Source organism: Silene latifolia, chromosome 2, assembly GCF_048544455.1.
Source record: "Silene latifolia isolate original U9 population chromosome 2, ASM4854445v1, whole genome shotgun sequence".
In the NCBI taxonomy this organism is placed as follows: Eukaryota; Viridiplantae; Streptophyta; class Magnoliopsida; order Caryophyllales; family Caryophyllaceae; genus Silene; species Silene latifolia.
Window position 1 is genome coordinate 34,587,257 of NC_133527.1, and position 19,602 is coordinate 34,606,858.

At 39.7% G+C, this 19,602-nt stretch overlaps 1 protein-coding gene across 1 annotated transcript; it reads left to right on the top strand.

The window, feature by feature from the left end:
- Nucleotides 1-15,266: 15,266 nt before the first annotated feature.
- LOC141639031 (protein FAR1-RELATED SEQUENCE 5-like) lies at nucleotides 15,267-17,306 on the top strand. Its single transcript, XM_074448214.1, has one exon. The coding sequence runs from the start codon at nucleotides 15,267-15,269 to the stop codon at nucleotides 17,304-17,306; it is 2,040 nt and encodes a 679-aa protein (XP_074304315.1).
- Nucleotides 17,307-19,602: the final 2,296 nt, after the last annotated feature.

Consider the following 19,602-nt stretch of genomic DNA (forward strand, 5'->3'; position numbering starts at 1 on the left):
GTACACATGCAACAAGCAAAATCCAAATGCCCTTCGCCTAGCAACGTAAGAAACGGTGGGGTCGGCCCTGTTGATAAATCGGTCAATAAAGTCCAACATTCGCACTCCCTTCGAGGTCACTAGACGGTCCACCTCGAGCCTAGTCAGTCCCAGCAAGTCTCTAAATTTGCTCTTATACCCTTGTGAAGTAGAAGGAATGGCAGGCAAATGTTCAGGGTCCCACCCGCCAACAGCAGCAATTTCTTCGGGAAATGGACAAATATCGCCTCCAGGGAACGCAAAAACATGGTAATTCGGGTCCCAATAATCGAGACAAGCATCCAAAAATGGTTTGACAACCTTGATAAGCTTTAAACTCAACAAGGATCCAAGATTATAGGCGCACATGTCATATTTCTCCACGTTTGAAAATTCGTTGGTCCATTCTTTCAAGCGAATCTCTAAAGTATTCATGATGAGAGACTATTTTGAGAATTTTATATAAGACGAAGAAGAGACGGAAGAATTGTGTGAATAAAAAGCTCCATCGACGTCTCTATTTATACTAATCTCTGTTTCCAAAAATCTGCCAGAACAGAACAACCTGGGAACAGGCGCAGCACCTGCTGCGCCTCTTCAAAGGGACGCAGCTCATGCTGCGCCTCTTCCCTGGCTTGACTTCTGTGATTTTCCGCGTTGGATCTTTCCTAATTCCATGACGCATAATTTCCTATTCCTACGGGTTATTATTTTGGTAAATACGTGGAAATTACCATATCTCATGTTTCCTATTTTCGCGGGCACGCATTTCGAGGCAACATCGACATTTTCGCCGTTTTACCACACTTGCACATTTTCATTTTAAGAAATCATTTTCATTTTAATTCTTTTTTTAGGAAATAATTCTCATTATAATTTAATTCATTTCAAAATGTATATACTGGTTTCATTTTCATTTCATTTCCAACTTATAGGTTTCAATTTTTTTTTGTCTTTTTTAGGGGTAACCCTCCCTACCGTCCGGTCATTTTTCCGGCAAAATTTTTGCATTTTTTGCATTATTGCGTGCTTTTGAGTCTTTCGTTTTGCGCTAATTCAGGTCACATGTATATACAAGTGTATGTTTTGCGTGATTTCTATGTAAATTTCGGCAGCATGACGGCGTAAACCGTCATCTACCAAACCTGCTCAAAGCTAACCTGCAGATACAAGCAACACAACCCAGCAGCAAAGGCACTCAGGCCGTCATATATACACCAAAAAGGGAAATGTGCAATAAACTGGGGGCTCTCGCCCCAAACAGAGTCCAAAATGTTCAAAATCAAGGTCCAAAATGTACAAATGTGCAAGAACAAACAAACAAAGACTAAACAAAACTACTGCTGGCCACCCTCCAGCTCCGCAACTCTTGCCGCGAGAGCAGCAATCTCGGCGTCTCGAACCTCGAGCTCCCTCAGCATGCGAGCTGTCTCCTCCCGAGACTAAGCCAGCTCTTGCTCCAGCTCACGGTTCCCCTGTAAACAACAGAATTGGCTCATGTCAATCATTTCAAGCAATTACAAGAAAATTGGAAAATAAAAAAACCAAAAACAAAATAAGCACAAAGTTCATACCTGACGGCCTCGACCGCCGACAAGAGCCTCGACGGCAGTAGCTCGCAGCCGGTTGGCCACCCTCCATAACGGCACAAATCGAGACGGCGCAACCTGCATTTTCAAAAAGAAGTTCTTAAATAATTGAATAAAGTTCAACCAAATGTGTTCTTACACAAAAAAAAAATATCATGCAAATTAGAGGCTCACCCTCCGAATCAGATGCTGCCAATCGTCCAGGCCAGCATCTCTAACAGCCACGTCAAAGTCACGCAGCTCGGAGAGCGTCGTCCTCACGGTCGCGTCAGTGTACTCGAGGGTCTCGGGGTACTCTGGGGGCTCGATGCCCGCCGCCTCAACCTCCTGCCAAGTCAAATATTTCTCATTAATCGATGATCTTTCATCGTAGTTCTCAAAATCAAGAATGAAGGAGAATAAGATGCTCACCACTACCGGCCAGTACGCCAACCTCCCGTAAAGGAACGCCGAGTAGTCCTCACCCGGAAGAAGCAGGGCGTCACCAGCAACGCCAGCCAAGTCGGCCTCCCTCTCTGCCTTAGAAGGCTCCCTGAACATCGTCCTAGGAGGATCGATAGGAACCGTCAACACATCCCTAGAGCACTGACGAGCCAAGCGCTCGCCCAAGTACCACACAGGACCCATCGACGTCCTCAACAACAGCCGACTCGAGCTCCTAGGTCAAAGGACCTCAGCCACAAAAGGAGGCACGTCAGCGTACTCCGCCCAAGGCCTGGGCACCCATTGGGACAAGACAAACAAGGAATCATTCTTATGATCGATTTGAAGGCAATAAAGAAGCAAAATGAATACAAGTGAGATGCTTACGCTATCCAGCTGAAGAGCGTTCACGTCCCGTCGGTAGACGCCGTGAGAAGAACGCTTGCTCTTCGTCCTGCACATCACCCAATCCCTCACCATGGGATAGGCCTTCTCTAGCGGCTCCGTCCTCTTGGGCGCAAGGCCCGGAAAGTAGGAGTACACCCACGCCTGTAAAGCAAGATAGTTAATGACGATCTTTCAAGATTTGACAAAAGAAAGAATTCATTTTAGTCTAAATGAAGGTTCATACCTCCAGCAGTAGTCCAGGTCCAACAGCGCCAGGAGAAGTCCCCTTCTCCATCAACTCCGGACGAACCATGGCCCTCATGAAGCGGATGAGGACCGCAAAACTAGCAGTGACCCAGTCCCAACGCCCTAGGGAGCTCAGGTCAGCAAGGAAGGGAAGAAGCTTCGTCGATAGCCTCTCTCCCTTGTCTCCGAGGTAAATCGAAGACAGAAACCACCAAAGCCACAGACGGGCCCTCTGCTCAGCAGTACAGGGAGGAGGAGTCGTCTCCCTCTCGTCAATCATCACCAGCGCCGGGATCTTTCCCGCAAAGTAGTCTCGAACGTAGGAGCTGGGAATCAAACCCGGTACTGTAGCAGCCCTCGGCGACAAGTTCCAGCCGATCAACCTCCTAGCCTCGGCCGAGTCCACCCTCATGGCAGTCTCCGGCCACTCCACCACCTTAGAACCACACGGCAGACCAGAAATCATGTCGTAGTCCTCCAGAGTGACTCCCACCTCACCAAAGGACATGTGAAAAGTGGAAGTCGTATCCCAGAATCGGTCCAAGAAAGCGCGGACCAGGCTAAGGTTAGCCCGCAACTTCCTCTTCGCGATACCCCTCCAGGCCTGCACCAAAGCACCGAACGCTCCGCGCTCGATCATGGCGCGCTCCTCCGTCGACAGCCGCTCGTAGTGCTCCATCACCGTCGTGTATCCAGAGAACGACCTGATGTTCCCGGCCTCCTGTTGTGATTTGAAACAAAAGCTATCTTTAAATTTGAATGAAAATTGAAAGGGATGTGAACAAATGAATGAAAGAAGGAAGTGATGAGTAGTGGATTCCTATTTACCAAGCTCTTCACCGTCCTGTAGGACAGGTGACCCTCTGCAGCCCAAAGAAGGTGCCTACTCTCCCAGGTCTCAGCCCACTCGGGTGCTCCTCTCAGCTGACGACCACCTCGTCCAACGTTGGCCCGTCTCGGGGCCTCCTCCTCCTCAACAGCCTCCTCCTCATGGACCTCGTCCCCAGCAGCCATCACCGCGACGGTGAATGCCCGCTCCAAAGCCTCCTCGACCACAGCAGCGTCTATCTCCATGGGAGCTCTCCCAGAAGTAGAAGCCTCATAACCTGCAACATTAAAGTAAATTTAGGCCGCGTCACGTGACGACGAGCCTTGTTAAGGGACTTTCAAGCCTTTGGGAGCCCTGAAATCACCCTTTTTCGCCATCTTTGGCCATAGTCTCACAAAACCAATCACTCATGTGGTAGTTAGGGTCCAGTCCAGCCTAATTTGAAGCCTAGTTCCGGGTTCGAGTCGAAATTTCGGCAGCATTTCGCTATAACGACAATTATGCCCTCGAAAGTGTCCTGAAAAATCCGTCACAAACCAAAATTCCGAGATCGTAGGAAGTTTACCCATCATCCCAGGATCCCGAATATCAAGTTTCATTGCAAATGGGCAATCATAAGGCTATTTTCGAAGCAATTTACGGTTTAGCTGTGAAACCGTCTCAAATTCACTCAAGGGATCAAAACTCAACGAAAATTCAAGACAAATACATGGTTATGTTCCTAATATTACCAATTGTCCATTTCTAATGTCAATTTCACAAAGCAAATGCATTTGGGGGAAAAGCCTCAAATTTTCGATTAATTGGGTCATAAACCCTAATTTTTTCGACTCAAAATCGAACAAATACGGAAGATTAATGCAAGAATAAGATACATACCTCGATTAGTCATGATTAACGCAAGCTTTTGGATCAAACCTTGGCGGAAATGGTTGAGATTTGAGAGAGAAAATGATGAATTTGTGTTTCGAAACAAATGAATAATGCCTCTGTTTATCGCGTTTTTACGCAGAAAATGCAACCCTGGGAATAGACGCAGCAGGTGCAGCGCCTCTTCCAAGAGATGCGGCTCTTGCTGCGCCTCTTCCTGGTGTTCCCTCCTTACGAGTTTTCAAAAATTCGTTATGAGTTTGTTATTTGTGGGTAGGGGTGGGCACCGGTCCAAAACCGGATCGGACCGGACCGAAACCGGTTTGGACCGGAACCGGAATCGACAAAATTCATGGACCGGGACCGGACCGGATTACAAAAATTCCGGACCGGGACCGGACCGGAAAAATTCCGGTCCAAGACCGGACCGGACCGGTTGGACCGGAATTACCCACTTTTTCAAATTCCGGTCCAAAGATTCCGGTCCATTGGACCGGATCGGACCGGTTGGACCGGATTGGACCGGAATAAAAATACAATTTTAAGAAAAAAAATGCAAATAACAATAATTTCGGGCATTCCGGTCCAAACCGGTCCGGACCGGAAAATACGGTCCCGGACCGGACCGGACCGGAAACCGGAATCTTGGAAAATGGTGGACCGTAGACCGGACCGGAATTTTTAATTCCGGTTCCGGTCCACTAGATTCCGGTCCGGACCGGTCCATTTTTCCGGTCCGGACCGGATTATGCCCACCCCTATTTGTGGGCCCATCCTTGGTGCGCCTCTTCCCCGATGCTATTTTATCCTTTTGGTCCGTTTGACGATTATCTTTCGTTCCGGCCCACATTTCTAAGCCAACAACAGACTGTTACACGTTATTTGTCGCTTCCAAGATTTTGCTTGTCGCAACGAGCGGATATTCCCTTACAGGTGTTTTGACACGCCTTCATCATGCTCCCCGAACGAGAGTAAGCGGGTATACTTTCCCTCTCAAGAAGACTACCCAAGCAGTTTTCTCCTCATCAGTTCCCGACTGTGTCCTGCTACTTAATATTTCATGAAGGCTACCCAAGCAGTCTTCTTCTCCTCAGCGGTTCCCGACTGTGTCCTGCTGTCTACTCCTGATATCGCATTTTGTTTTCCCTGAAGTTCCAAAAGAAGTCTCAGGTATGTTCTCCTCTTATGGCTGGCGAGCCTCCTTACGTAGTCTAATGAACTTTAAACGACCCTCCCCGATAGTCGACAGACTCTAAAATGTTCCCGACGACAGGTCCTTGGTTCAAACCCCTTGAACCGCCTCGCGTCGCCAAAGTCGTCAGGTTGTAATCTTCGATTGACCTGATGGCTATACTTTGACTTTCGCCTTGTCCAAGCCTCGGTCAAAGTGGGGGCTCTGTAGATACCTCATTTCTGCACCTCCCGCAAACCACCCGGTGATGATTGGGCCGCATGTTTGGTACGCGGAACGATTTGTGACAGTTCATAAGATTATCGTCAAGTGATTGCTCAAACAGTAATGTATACCTCTTAAGTGTCATCTGCGCGCCGATACGGTCGTTTTGGCAGTAATTAGAGTACATTTGGAGTCTGGGCCTAAAACCGTCTTCATTTTCTGATAACCATTAAATCCCGAGTCGGAATGTTCTGGAATGTTCCGGATATTTCTATTCCATATTTTAAATAAATATTTCACAATCTTTAATCTTTGGTAAATAATTTCCCGTAATATTCGTACAAAATATTAAGGAAAACCGAATTATCTCTTTATTCCATAATTTAAACACGGAAATCTTTTTTTCGCAGGAGGAAACCACTTGGGAATAGACGCAGCAGGTGTTGCGCCTCTTCCACGAGACGCAGTGCTTGCTGCGCCTCTTCCCAGGTCATTTTCTGCGTATCTCTCGTATCTTTTTCATATCTTTCCGAGATTCATTTCCAAAGACTCTCCGAAAACCCTATTCCTTCACGTGATTAGTATAAATAGGAGCCTTCGCTCCTCATATTTCTCACGCGAGTGTCCGCCCTTCTCTTCTCCCTTTGCATTCTAGACCTTTGTTCTTACTTTTTGGCGTCTACGTGCTTGATCATTCGACCACGTAAGCTCGGATCTTTCTGAGTACCAGCCTCGTTTGCATGACCGACCAATTTGACCAACTACACAATCAATCAACTTAATTAATCTGTTCGTTTTCCTCTTACGAGGGCACTTTCTTTACATTCGCGTCGAGCATCACTAATCGATATCTTAGTTCATCTCGTTTCGTCAAACATGTAAGTCTGAGGGTGTAAATCCTTATTTATTTATTGTTATTTACTCTTTGTACCAACTAATGTAAGGTTTATGTCGAAAATATCATTAAAACCGATTTCTAAAATCATTTTCAAAACCTCTTTTTTACGGATTTCCAGAAGACTAACCGTCGAGAAAGGACGCATCAACTGTTGCGCCTCTTCGAAGGAGCGCAGTATCTGCTGCGCCTCTTCATGAGGCTGCCGCAGTTCCTGCTTCCTTTCTTCTTCCTTCGTCCTCTGTAATTCGTCAAGTTCTTTTTGTTTTCGTTTGTTCTTTAATTCCTTCGTCATAATAACATATTAATTCACATGTATATTATTCATCATCATTAACATGTTTAATTCATCATAAATCCAACGTAAATCCCTTATAATCCAATATTTGCGGGTTTTCGCCATAAATTCATTCCGGGTTGTAGAAATTCGATTTGTTCATATTGAGTTTCTGGAATTTGATTCATTGATATATTTTCATCTGTTTATTCATATGTTCGTCATTAATTTGTTGTCAATTAATCATGTTTAATTTATTTCATTCACCCATGTCAGTAATTAATCATTCGTTCATGTAATTAATCCGTCTATATTCCGTCTCATCCATGTTTTATTGCTTTATGACCCATTATTCACATGTAAATAACCTATTAATCACTTTCACCCAAGTAAATAATTTAATCAAATCATTAAATTTATCAACGAGTATTAACGACACGCAATTCCGGCTTCACAACCAGAATTCAGGTCAGGAACAGACGCAGCGTCTGCTGCGCCTATTCCAAAGGACGCAGCTCTGCTGCGCCTGTTCCAGGTTGAATTTTGTCCCTGAACTCCCGTTTATTTGACCTAGTTTAATTAGTTTACGTATAATTGACTATTAATCGTATTATCACCTTCTGATTTGTTCGTTAATTTATTCCTTTATTCGTTTTCTCAAATTATCCGTTTTAAAGGTATTTTCGACATAAATCGCCTACCCCAATGTAATTATTGTAATTTATATTTATTGTATTCATTGTATTTCATATCACTTGTATGCTTTCACATGTAATTTAACTTAAATCCTACTTTGACCCAATTGCATGTTAAACTAATTGTTCACCGACTTAGCCTAATTTTCACATGTTAGGATTAAAACTTGGATGTTGCATTGCATGCATATAACCGACGATATATCAAGTATGAATAACTTCCCTAATAATTAGTAGAGGCCGCTATCGAGGCGGGCGGGATTAGGTGTTCGATCAAAAGAGCTTCCTAATACGTACCCTCACCCCTTACTCCAGATCTCCCTGAACACCCGTGTTCATTGGCATCCACGAGAGTCATTCTAGACATAGAATGCTAAGGGTAACGATTGATTAGTGTTCATGTCTCCACTTTATGTCTTGACATGACATGAGGTATTCGAACGGTTCCAATTTCCCATAAAAATTGGTGGCGACTCCAACAAAAATGCAAACGCTTGTTTCTCTTTCCTCCCAAGCGCCCCCGTGGGCGGCCCGCTGTCCACACCTTCCTTTGGTCTTCTATCGTCACTCCTACCTCTCAACTATCATAGGTTAATAATTAATAAAGCATCTATATTGAACTTTTGGTAAAACTCGCGTTTTCAGAATTCAAAGTCAAGCTGTAACGTTCAAAAATCACCATCAAATAACTGTTAAATTTCTCTTTGAGTTTTTATAATTCCCGGAATATATAGAGAGTTTTCAAAACATGAGAAAAAGAATCGAATGCAAATCTCAAACAACCATTTTATAAAGATTTTTACAATTCAGTTGGTCTAAACAAAATTTGATCAGTAATTTGTCAAAAACTTGGGCCAGCTTGTAAAAATCACTATTAAATGTCCAAATATTATCTTGCAATGTGCCTTCTCAATTTGAAAAAATATATGAATCTTTTAAACAGTGGAGTTGGAATTAGGGAAAAATCTTAAGTACATATTAAATGAGAAATTTTACAAAATCGTTTGTCGAAAATTTAACTGTACATGAACATTCCGACCACTGTCCACTAAAATATTTATTTGTCCCAAATCATAAACCTTTTAAACATGAGACCAATGACTTTGGAAAGCTAACGCCATGGGTTATCACTCATAAAAATTTCAACCTTAGACTATAAACAGAGGTCAAACGACAACTAAACCGAATATGAGCAAAATCTGACAAATAAGGTTCTGCTTCTACATTCCCTTTTTACTAGGTCATAAGCCCTTATTAAAACTCTCCTATACTTGTATCAACACAACTTGGTCATCATACTTCACACACATGACTAGGCATCTATTCTAAAGCATCCCTATCACAAATTTAATCATTTCATAACATTGTAAATAACATGGTTTCGCGATTCACATAACCGCATATCACTAAACATGATACTACTAACAACACATCACACAACATCCAACCAAATAACCAACAACAATGCCACAATTAAGTTCATGCCCATGATCAAAACAATTCGACATCTCATTCCTCATCCAAATCTCATCTCATCCAACAACGATATCAAATTTCATCATAAATATCACATGGTCAAGCTATCATTTCATTCACAATACTTACCGCAATCCACCCTGCAACAATATTAGTAAAATTTACAACAAAACATTCAAATATACTATATACCTCCTTATAACTACCCCACTCCTCAAATTTTCTCTCGATCTCATGGTACCCGGTTCAAAACTGAGAGGGCCATGGTACGAATTAAGGACGCCTTCTTAACTGCACTAAGAGAGGCACCTAACAGTTTCTACCTGGGGTTTATTTTATTAGACACATCCTACATTCATTATTGTTCATTGGTTTAGGCCTGAGGATCGTTCTCTCTGATACCACTTTGTAACACCCTCATTTATTTAGGAGCCTTTAGCAAGACATTCCTAAAAAAATAGAATTGTTACCATCTCGGTTTCCCTAGGTAGTGAATAACAAAGTACAACAAACCAAAGTACTTTAGATAAAATTTAGCAATTACATGTTCTTTACAAATTAACCAAATTAAAACTCAATATAAATTTAATTACAACTCGCAGCGGAAATAAATAAAGTGATTAATAAACTATATGATCTGGACTTCTAGGTAGACTGGCAGACTCCTTACGCATCCCATAAGCTCCCAAGTCAGTTAATCTTAAGTACCTGCCAAGACTGCTCCACAGTTACTGTAATACTACGGTTTTATGAGTCTTTGGGTACTCTATCGAGTGGGGCTTACTCTGTCGAGTAATTATGTTTTTATACGAAACAGTAGTCTGTCTGATGGGTACTCGATCGAGTATGTATGACACTCGATCGAGTAAGGGGCACTCGATCGAGTAAGTTACTTACTCGATCGAGTAAGTTACTTACTCGATCGAGTAAGTTGGTCTTACGGGTTATTTTAGCCGGGTTTTGTTAATAACGCGTGATTAGTATAAAAAGGATTCCGTCACCTTTCTTAATCAGTTTTCACTTTTCTAAAACCTTTCAAGAGAGAAAAAGAGTTACGTAGTTCTCCTTCTTCGCGTTGTTAGCAAATCCCAAACACTAAGGTGGTCGGATCATCGTGTTCTTTACGCCGCTGAGTTCGTCGTGTCAAGGGTAAGATCCTTGTATAGCTTTTATGTTATTTCATTGAGTTTGGTTAAAACCCTAATTGGGTAATTTGGAGGTTTTGGGGAGTATTGTTGATATTAGATTGTGATTGTATGATTGTATGTTTAATAGGATGTAATTTCAGTGAAGGGCGATGTTGATTAGCTGATTGTGACCGTCTGTGGTGATTGCTGTTCCAGGTAGGGTTTTCCCTACTCAGTATTAATTACATGATTGTGGTGATTGTGCTGTATTTAGTGATTGTTGATTGATTCAGACGGTTGTGATTTCATATTGTTGATTGTTTCAGACGGTTGTTGATGTTGTATGGTGATTACTGTTTAACTGTCTGTGATCTTCGGGTTGCGTCTCTGGCTGAGTGGAGTCACTTGCGGGAGTGGCTTCACGCCCTTGATTCGCCTCATGTGGAACCCACCACAGGAGGGATGTGCACATTAAGGAACACGGGTTTATCGCTCGATGAGATAAGCGGGGCTTAGGTGGGAACGGCTGCGGTCCCCCACTGGCGGCGAGGAGTACCTGTTGCGATGGGTATTCTGGCAGGGCTACACACTTTAGTGTGTAGTCAGTTGTGCGGAGATTGATGATGGAGACTGGGGATCGATGTGTTGTTTGATCTGTTTGGCTTTTGTTTCGTATTGGTTTGTATTGTGTAATTAGTACTGACCCCGTTAAATGTTTTAAAAACTGTGGTGATCCATTCGGGGATGGTGAGCAGTTATTAAGCAGGTAAGATATGACGCGTATGGGATAGCTGGGATGAGTCATCACGTGGCAGTTAGAAGTCTTCCGCTGTGTCAGATGCTGTTTTATAGTTTTTATAGTTTTAATAGTTTTATCAGTAGACTGTTTTGAGTACTTTGTACTTTTATCAGTTTTGGGCATTTGATCATGTAATCACCTTAAACTATATTGTTATTTAAATTATGTTTCTTCATTGTCATTTGATTATCATTGCCTCGGGTAACCGAGATGGTGACGTTCTCATAACTTAAGTGGTCATAGTAAGGCACTTGGAGTATGGGGGTGTCACAAAGTGGTATCAGAGCGACGATCCTGAAACCTGTAACCAATGAACCTAATGAACATAAGGAGTCAAAATAAAATGAACCCGGGGTAGAAGTTATAGGAGCTAATGCAAAGGCTTGGGAGACGTCCTAAACTCGCGAACTCGCCCTACAATTTTGAACGGTCACCATGGGATATGAGTCGGGATCGCTATGTGTTTATCTTGTGAATTGTGTATTTTTGTAGCAAAGTGTTGTATAAATCAGTGGATGTATGTATGTGGAGAATGGGGAATGTGTAGAGAAAGATGATAATGAGGTGATGTTATACATTGTTGATTGAAAACATGATAGTTGTTTTACGATATGGCATTATAGAAATACGGAAAGAAAATTTGTTTGGTTTGAGTTATACATAGAGTTGTGTGTGTGTGTGTGTGTGTGTATATATATATATATATATATATATATATATATATATATATATATATATAGGAATGAGATCATGTGAGGATACACTATCTTTTTGAGGATTGAGGATTTCGTTACAGTATCACAGGTTGTTCAATACAATATCACAGGTTATTCGAAACAATATCACACAAAAAAAACACCTGCGCCAAAACAAAAAAAAAAAATTTGGCAAACGTCTGATTTTTGCGTGATATTGTATTGAAGAACCTGTGATATTGTATTCACAAATCCTCAATCCTCAAATATTTAGGAGTTCTCACCGGATCCCGACTATATATATATATATATATATATATATATATATATATATATATATATATATATATATATAGAGAGAGAGAGAGAGAGCAGTTCTTATAAGGCCCTTACATCCATTGAGTCCCTAAGTCCTTATAAGGGCCTTTGGATGGAAGGGATGGAGGGATGAGATTACATCTCAATGGATGGCCATAAATCTCCCTCCCTAATCTCCCTTCCTAATCCATGTACAACTCCATCCTAATTTGTATAACTCCATCCTCCTTCTAATTCTCCCTTCTCACTTCCTCATAATTCACCCTCTCACTTCTCTCTCATTCACTCATTCTCTCTCATTTCCCTCTCATTCTCACAAAACAAAAAAAAACCAAATCAACAAAAAAAAACCCACTCCCTCTTCCACACCTCCGGCTGACCACCACCCAACCCGGCCACCACCTTCCTTCCTCTCCTCTTTTTTGTTATACAAAAATGGACTAAAGTTATACAAATATGGACTAACTTTAGTCCATTTTTGTATAACTTTAGTCCATTTTTGTATAACTTTGGTTCATTTTTGTATAACTTTGGTTCATTTTTGTATAACTTTAGTCCATTTTTTGTATAACTTTGGTGCATTTTTGTATAACTCTGGTCGATTTTTGTATAACTTTGGTTCATTTTTTGTATAACTTTGGTTCATTTTTGTATAACTTTGGTTCATTTTTGTATAACTTTGGTTCATTTTTGTATAACTTTGGTTCATTTTTTGTATAACTTTAGTTCAATTTTTTGTATAACTTTAGTCTTTTTTTGTATAACTTTGGTCTATTTTTGTATAACTTTGGTTCATTTTTGTATAACTTTAGTCCATTTTTGTATAACTTTGGTGCATTTTTGTATAACTCTGGTGCATTTTTGTATAACTCTGGTGCATTTTTGTATAACTCTGGTCCATTTTTGTATAACTTTGGTTCATTTTTGTATAACTTTGGTTCATTTTTTGTATAACTTTAGTCTAATTTTTTGTATAACTTTAGTCCAATTTTTGTATAACTTTAGTCTTTTTTTGTATAACTTTGGTCTATTTTTGTATAACTTTGGTTCATTTTTGTATAACTTTAGTCCATTATTGTCTTAGATGAAAAAAAAGTATCTCACAAAAAAAAAAACGAGATTTAAAACACGAAATCTTAAAAAAAACGTATACCAAAAAGAGATTTAAGAAAATGAATAATAAATGAGAACTAACAAAATAAAAGACAACCATAATAAAATAAAAGACAAAAAAAATAATGAATGGAAAAAACAACTCAAAACATACAAATTAACACAAAACAAAACAAAAAAAACGAGTTGAAAAAAAAAAAAAAAAAAAAAAAAGAGTTGAAAAAAAAAAAAAAAAAAACGAATCAGCGGCGGTGGGGTGGCGGCGGCGGGGGTGGTGGGTGGTTAGTTGGTGTCGGGTGGGGTGGTGGTGGGTGGTGGTGAATGAGGAAGAGAGAAATGAATGATTTATTTGAGTTTTTTGATTTATTTGGATTTTTTGGGTTTTTTATTTATTTGGATTTTTGGGTTTTTTTTATTTATTTGGGTTTTTTTTAGAGTTTGAGAGAAGAGAGAAATGAAATGTGTAAGATGAAAGAGAAATGGATGAGTGGAAAACAAATATATAGTAAATTAGTGATTAATTAGAGTGGATTAGTGAAGGAGGAGAGAGATGGTGAGATTAGCTTATAAACACACTTTTTTGGGGTTGATCTCATCCCTTCATCTCCCTCCATCCAATGGCTCATAATAGAACTTATGGACTCAATATATCTTTTGGCCTTAGTTGATCTCTTCTCTCTCTCTCTCTCTATATATATATATATAGAGGCGGGATCCGGTGAGAACGACCACTCGGTGCAAACGGTGAGAACGACCTACAATAGTAGGATTTTAAACAAAAAATAACACGGAAACCTCGAAAATCCTACGCGCGACTAACCTTACTGTTTTGACAAAAAAAAATCCAAAATTCTCTTTCTCTCTCTACTTTCCAAATCTTTTCCCCCAAATCAAAACAAATATTTCCGCGAAGAACTAGAAAATTCCGCGAAAACCTTAAAACTACAGCCGCCAAAAATCGACGAAATTGATCATAATCAATGGCGTTGATCATCTAATTGATGTAATGTTATAATATTTTTCTGATTAATTTGGTGTGATTGATGCATGAACAATCGATTTTTGTGATTTCGATTGGCATTCCAGAATTATTTCAATCGTAGAAAATTATGGATGTTGAAGGTTCTAGCGATTTGGGGGAACATACTGATGCGATTGTTCCAGCTGATAGCAATGATATCGTGCAATCATCATCTCATCTAGGTATGTAAATCTGCAAATCAGTTCATATAGCCTTTTTTTATAAATCGTTTCAATAAAATCGTCTGATTGATGTATCTATTGATAATTTTGATGCATATTCATGATAATTTAAACATAGGTAGACAAATTATTACGATTGCTGCTCATGTATCGTTATCCTGATTGATATCATAAATTGATGAGTCCGATGGATATGAACAGTTGTCTTACCGGTCTGGTTAGTGTATGTGATATGCAGCTTGTTTTAGAGTTTATTATTACACTTGCTGAACATATTTCTTGTGCACGCTATACAGTATTCTGTTTAGTTCAATAGCATGTATATCAGTATAATTGATGTAATTGCCTTATATGGAAAACGTACCTGGTAGAATAACGAAACCGCCCTATATAAACCAGCGTATATGAAAAGCATGTATATTAGTATAGTTGATGCGTTTGTGTTTTGTCAGCAGCGTATCTAGAATTGTAATTAACGGATCTACCGATTTGTGTCATAATAAACATTGGACTTTCTGCCTGTGACGAAATTATAAGACGTGATTGGTGTATCTTAACGTCTACGTTAAGTAGTCAGTAATGAAAAATACGATATGTCAGCAATTAGGCACAAATTTCTGAGTTAATTTATGTGGTTTTTTGTTTTCTAGTTGATTTTGTTCTTTTGACTAAATTAGCGTACCTGAAGATTATATTTGTTGTGCATCAGTTATTTGAACTCGCTGCTTATACCCATACTGTTCTACTGTGTAGCGTGCATAGATGCAGGCTCACCAATCATCGAGACAAACCCGAAGGAAAGAATACCTGTATGTGCGCCAGAATTGAAGCCTGTTTTGGGTATGATCTTTGATAAACTAGAGGATGGGCTAGAATTCTATAAGGCTTATCTTTGCTAATTGGTTTTAAAATGAGGAAGTCGACGCAACGAAACATAGATGGGATTGTCATGACTAAGTACTGTGTGTGCAGTAAAGCTGGAGAAAGTAAGCCTAGAGGGAAGGTAAAAAAGAGACAGAGAACTAGAATTTGTTGTAATGCAAAGATTTTTTTCCGAAGAAATGAAAAAGGACAATATGTGATCGTTGACTTTCATGAAGGACACACCCACCTCCTCTCAACACCAAACACCGTGGTGCATTTGACTGAGTCACGAGAATTAACCCTTATACATAAAACCATGATTGTTGATAATTCTAAGGTGAATAAAGGGCCTGTGCAAAGCTTTAGGATGTTCAAAGAGTACGTGAAAGGGTATCAAAATGTAGGGGCATCACTTGAGGACTTCAAAAATTTTTGGAGGGATGTGAAAAAATTTATTAAAGGGTATGACGCGCAAATGATGATTGAAAATTTCATGCACAAAAAAGCCATGTGTAGTTCATACTACTTTGATTTTGATGTTGACGATCGTGGTCGACTATCTAGGGTTTGTTGGTTTGACCCTATAGCTATAAAGAATTACAGTCTTTTTGGTGATATGACGTCTTTTGACACGACGTTTAATATGAACACGTATAAAATGATATTTGCCCCTTTCACGGGGGTTGATCATCACAAAAAATGCGTGTCATTTGGAGCAGGACTTATAAGGAAAGAGACTGATGAGGATTTCGTATGGTTGTTTCAGAATTTTCTAAGTGCAATGAGCAATAAGTATCCTGTCTGCATAATTACTGATCAAGATAGGGGCATAAGATCAGGGGTTAAAACAGTGTTCGGGGACAAAACTCAGCACAGATATTGCATGTGGCATATCATGAAAAAGCTGCCAGACAAGATCGGAACTACGCTATATCGGGAAACTAACTTCATGAAAGAGTTGTGCTCCTGTGTTTGGGCAGAAGATATCGAACCGTCTGAGTTTGAGGAACGGTGGTGCTCAGTTATATCTTCATACGGGCTGACCGGCAATGAATGGTTAGATACCATGTTTGACAAAAGGGCTTATTGGATCCCAGCATATTTCAGGGATTTATTTATGGGTGGACTAATGAGAACCACGTCCAGGTCTGAGTCCGAGAATAGCTTTTTCGGAAATTTCATGAACCCACACTTAACTTTGGTTGAGTTTCTTATGAGGTATGAGAGTGCTATGGATGCTCAGCGATGGAAACAATCCAAATTAATAGCCGAGTCAAAAAACTCCTTCCCTGATCTAGAAACGCCTCACCCTTTGGAAAAACACGCATCTGAGTTCTACACCCCAGTGATGTTTTCTGAATTTAAAAACGAGTGGGTGGCTGCTTGTTTCACCTGTGGTGTTAAAATATTAGGGGTTACTACCGGTGATGACATCCCCATTATTGATCGTGAAAAAGACAAGGTTTACTATGTTAACTTTATATCTGACGAAATGAAAGTGAACTGCACCTGTAAAAAGTTCGAGAGACATGGAATTTTGTGCCGTCATGCGCTTTACGTGTTGAAAGAACAAGGCCTTGACAATGTTCCAGAACAGTATATGTTAAGTCGGTGGAGCAAATTGGCAACATGTCAGCCGATTTGTAGTAATGTGCCACATACTTTAATTGAAGATTGTAACTCATTAGATGTTAGACGGCACAAAATTGGTACCTTATGGTCCGAGGTGTTCTCGTGTGTAACGCTCGCTGAACAAAAAACTGAGTATGTTGACGAATTGCTGGGAATTTTGAAAGATTTTAAAGACAAGATAAATGCACAAACCAGTACGTCAGAATGTAGTAGTAGTAGTACCCCGGGTGATAGGCTGAGAAAGAAGAATAGGGAACTTGAGATGCTCTTAGGAACAAAAATACCAAAGGAAGTGGTTGTCTTACCTCCTATTGATCAAAAACAAAAGGGCGGAAAAAGAATGATGTCCCAAAAGGAAAAGGCTACAAAAGAACAGAAGAAAGCGGCCAGGAAATGCAATGCTTGCGGAGAATTAGGATTCCATGATAGTCGGAATTGTCCTGGGAGAGTATGATTCCATGATACAGGTACGCTATTAATTTTGGTGCATTCATTATTAGATAATACTGATGGCCGATTGAATTTGTTTAGTTGGTACATAATTAAGGAATAGTATTGTTGTATCTAATCAAATCTATAACCTTTAATGTTTTATAGCCTTTTTTCGTTTCAGGACTGAACAAAAAGAGTTGCGGATCACATACACAAATATAATGAATAATGGCGGGAGGACTTGAGACTTCAATTTTTGAGCTGTTTTTGAGACTTCATTTATTGAGCTGTTATATGAGATTATTGAACATTTTTTATTTTGATTTTTGTAGCTGTTTATGAGCGTAACTTCAAGTATTATATGTGTATCTGTCAAGGCTTAAAGTGTATCTATCGGAGTTGTGAATGGAAACTATAAATGTTAACCTATACAATACATGGATGATCATTAATAGGTTTTGATAGAAAGAGTTATTGTGTATTTTTGTTATAGCCATGATGAATTGATAAACATGAACTGACAGCTAGTTTCCATTAACTGAATATTTCAGTTGTGTGAAAATAAAAGCGCGTGTATATAAACACAATTGTTGCAGCTCTTTTACATTAGAAGCGTACCTGGCAGTATTATATATTAAAATAAATAGCGTAAACGATGAACTTACATGTCAAAGTTCAATAGATTGACAAAATTAACATTGCAGGAAGTCTAATTTTCCAACGACAAAAAATGGATACACTTATTGGTGAGTTTGAGTGGAAACTTAAAAAAGCATATATGTTAACATGATTGTTGCACATGTTTTACGTGAAAAGCGTATCTACTAGTATTCTGAGAAGATAAAAACCCGTGTGTTAATAAACGATGATTCGAAGTTGAATATGTGGAATCCTGAAACTAATGAACAGTCAGGTGTTCAATCGAAAAGTCAAATATCATACTTGAGTATGCAAATGATTTTGACGTATCTGGAAATATAATTGGTGTGTGTCAGTGATAAGATGGCGTAACTAGTAACATAATTCCCGCTACAAGTTATAAGCCCAACATTCGACAATGAACCAAAGCCAGAGTTGCACCTTTTTTATCTCCAAAAAGTTTTTGAAACATAACCATCAACCAAAACGAAACAGAATGTGTAACCATTCTTGCACACTGCCAACTACAATAAAGATGGATTATCCAAAATGATGTCTATCAAATTGGCATAAAAGTCAGTCACTTGGCACAACTATTGAACAAAAGATCAGATTACATTTTGTCATTAGACCTCTAGACAATCATTAAACACGAAAAAGACAGTCAAAATGAGGGACCATGCCCTACCATTACACGTTGCCGAGATTAGAACATCGGAACATTCGTGAGAATATATTCTAGACGATTATGCCATCCAACAGATAGGCTCAGTTCGCCTTTACATGACACAACAAAATACCAAGTCCTATTTTACACCATTACGCCTTTTCATAAAAATGAACCACACATACTCCTTGGTTGATTGCTAGTATCCACACATCTTCCGAACAAACACTTGTCGTCCATTAAAACATCTGCATGTCAAACACAATAATTAAAATCTGATAACCCGTGATTTAAATGGTTGTTTTAAGGTAAAACTGGAAAATGAGGGTAACAAATAAAGGAAAACAATATAAGACCTCTCTCTGATTTTCTTGCCATCGTAACAAGCTTAACGCAACTGCCCTTCGGAATGAAGGCAAACCCTTGAAATTGCTCGCAACTGTCCACAAGGATCGGTCACGGCCAGCCTCCAACCATTTCAGTACATAGACACCGCAATCGTGTCTTCACAAGCATAGCGACAATAATTAACATTAAAGGCTGACTTGAACGGAAATAACTGATGATAACGATAGTGGAAAGGAGTAAGAATGATGAACTTACATGTTTGTCTGTTGAGGAACATTGAGAGTCTCAAATGGAAAGAGGGGTTCACCTACAAAGTGTTTATACCCTTTGGAACGACATAAAATCGTAGTGACATTGCTAACCTGAAAAAGGAGAAAAAAAATGAACATACTATATATGGAGAAAACAGTGAGTTTAAGATAGAAACTAATGATAGTCAAAAAGATAGAAAATAATGATATGTACCACGTCCGCAGCGATCTCTGTGTCAGGCCGAATATCCTTGGAACGTAGTGAGTTTAAGATATAGTTCTTCTTATCTTCCAGATCACACACAATGAGAAACCAGTGGCTATCTTCTATAATGGGTATAAACATCTGAAAGCCAAAATAAAAAATCGTGTAAGATGACTAAAACCATGAGTTATATTCAAATAGACAAAAT

Excerpts from the sequence above, each read along its gene's own strand:
- LOC141639031 (XM_074448214.1), top strand. The coding sequence starts at position 15,267 with ATGAGGAAGTCGACGCAACGAAACATAGATGGGATTGTCATGACTAAG.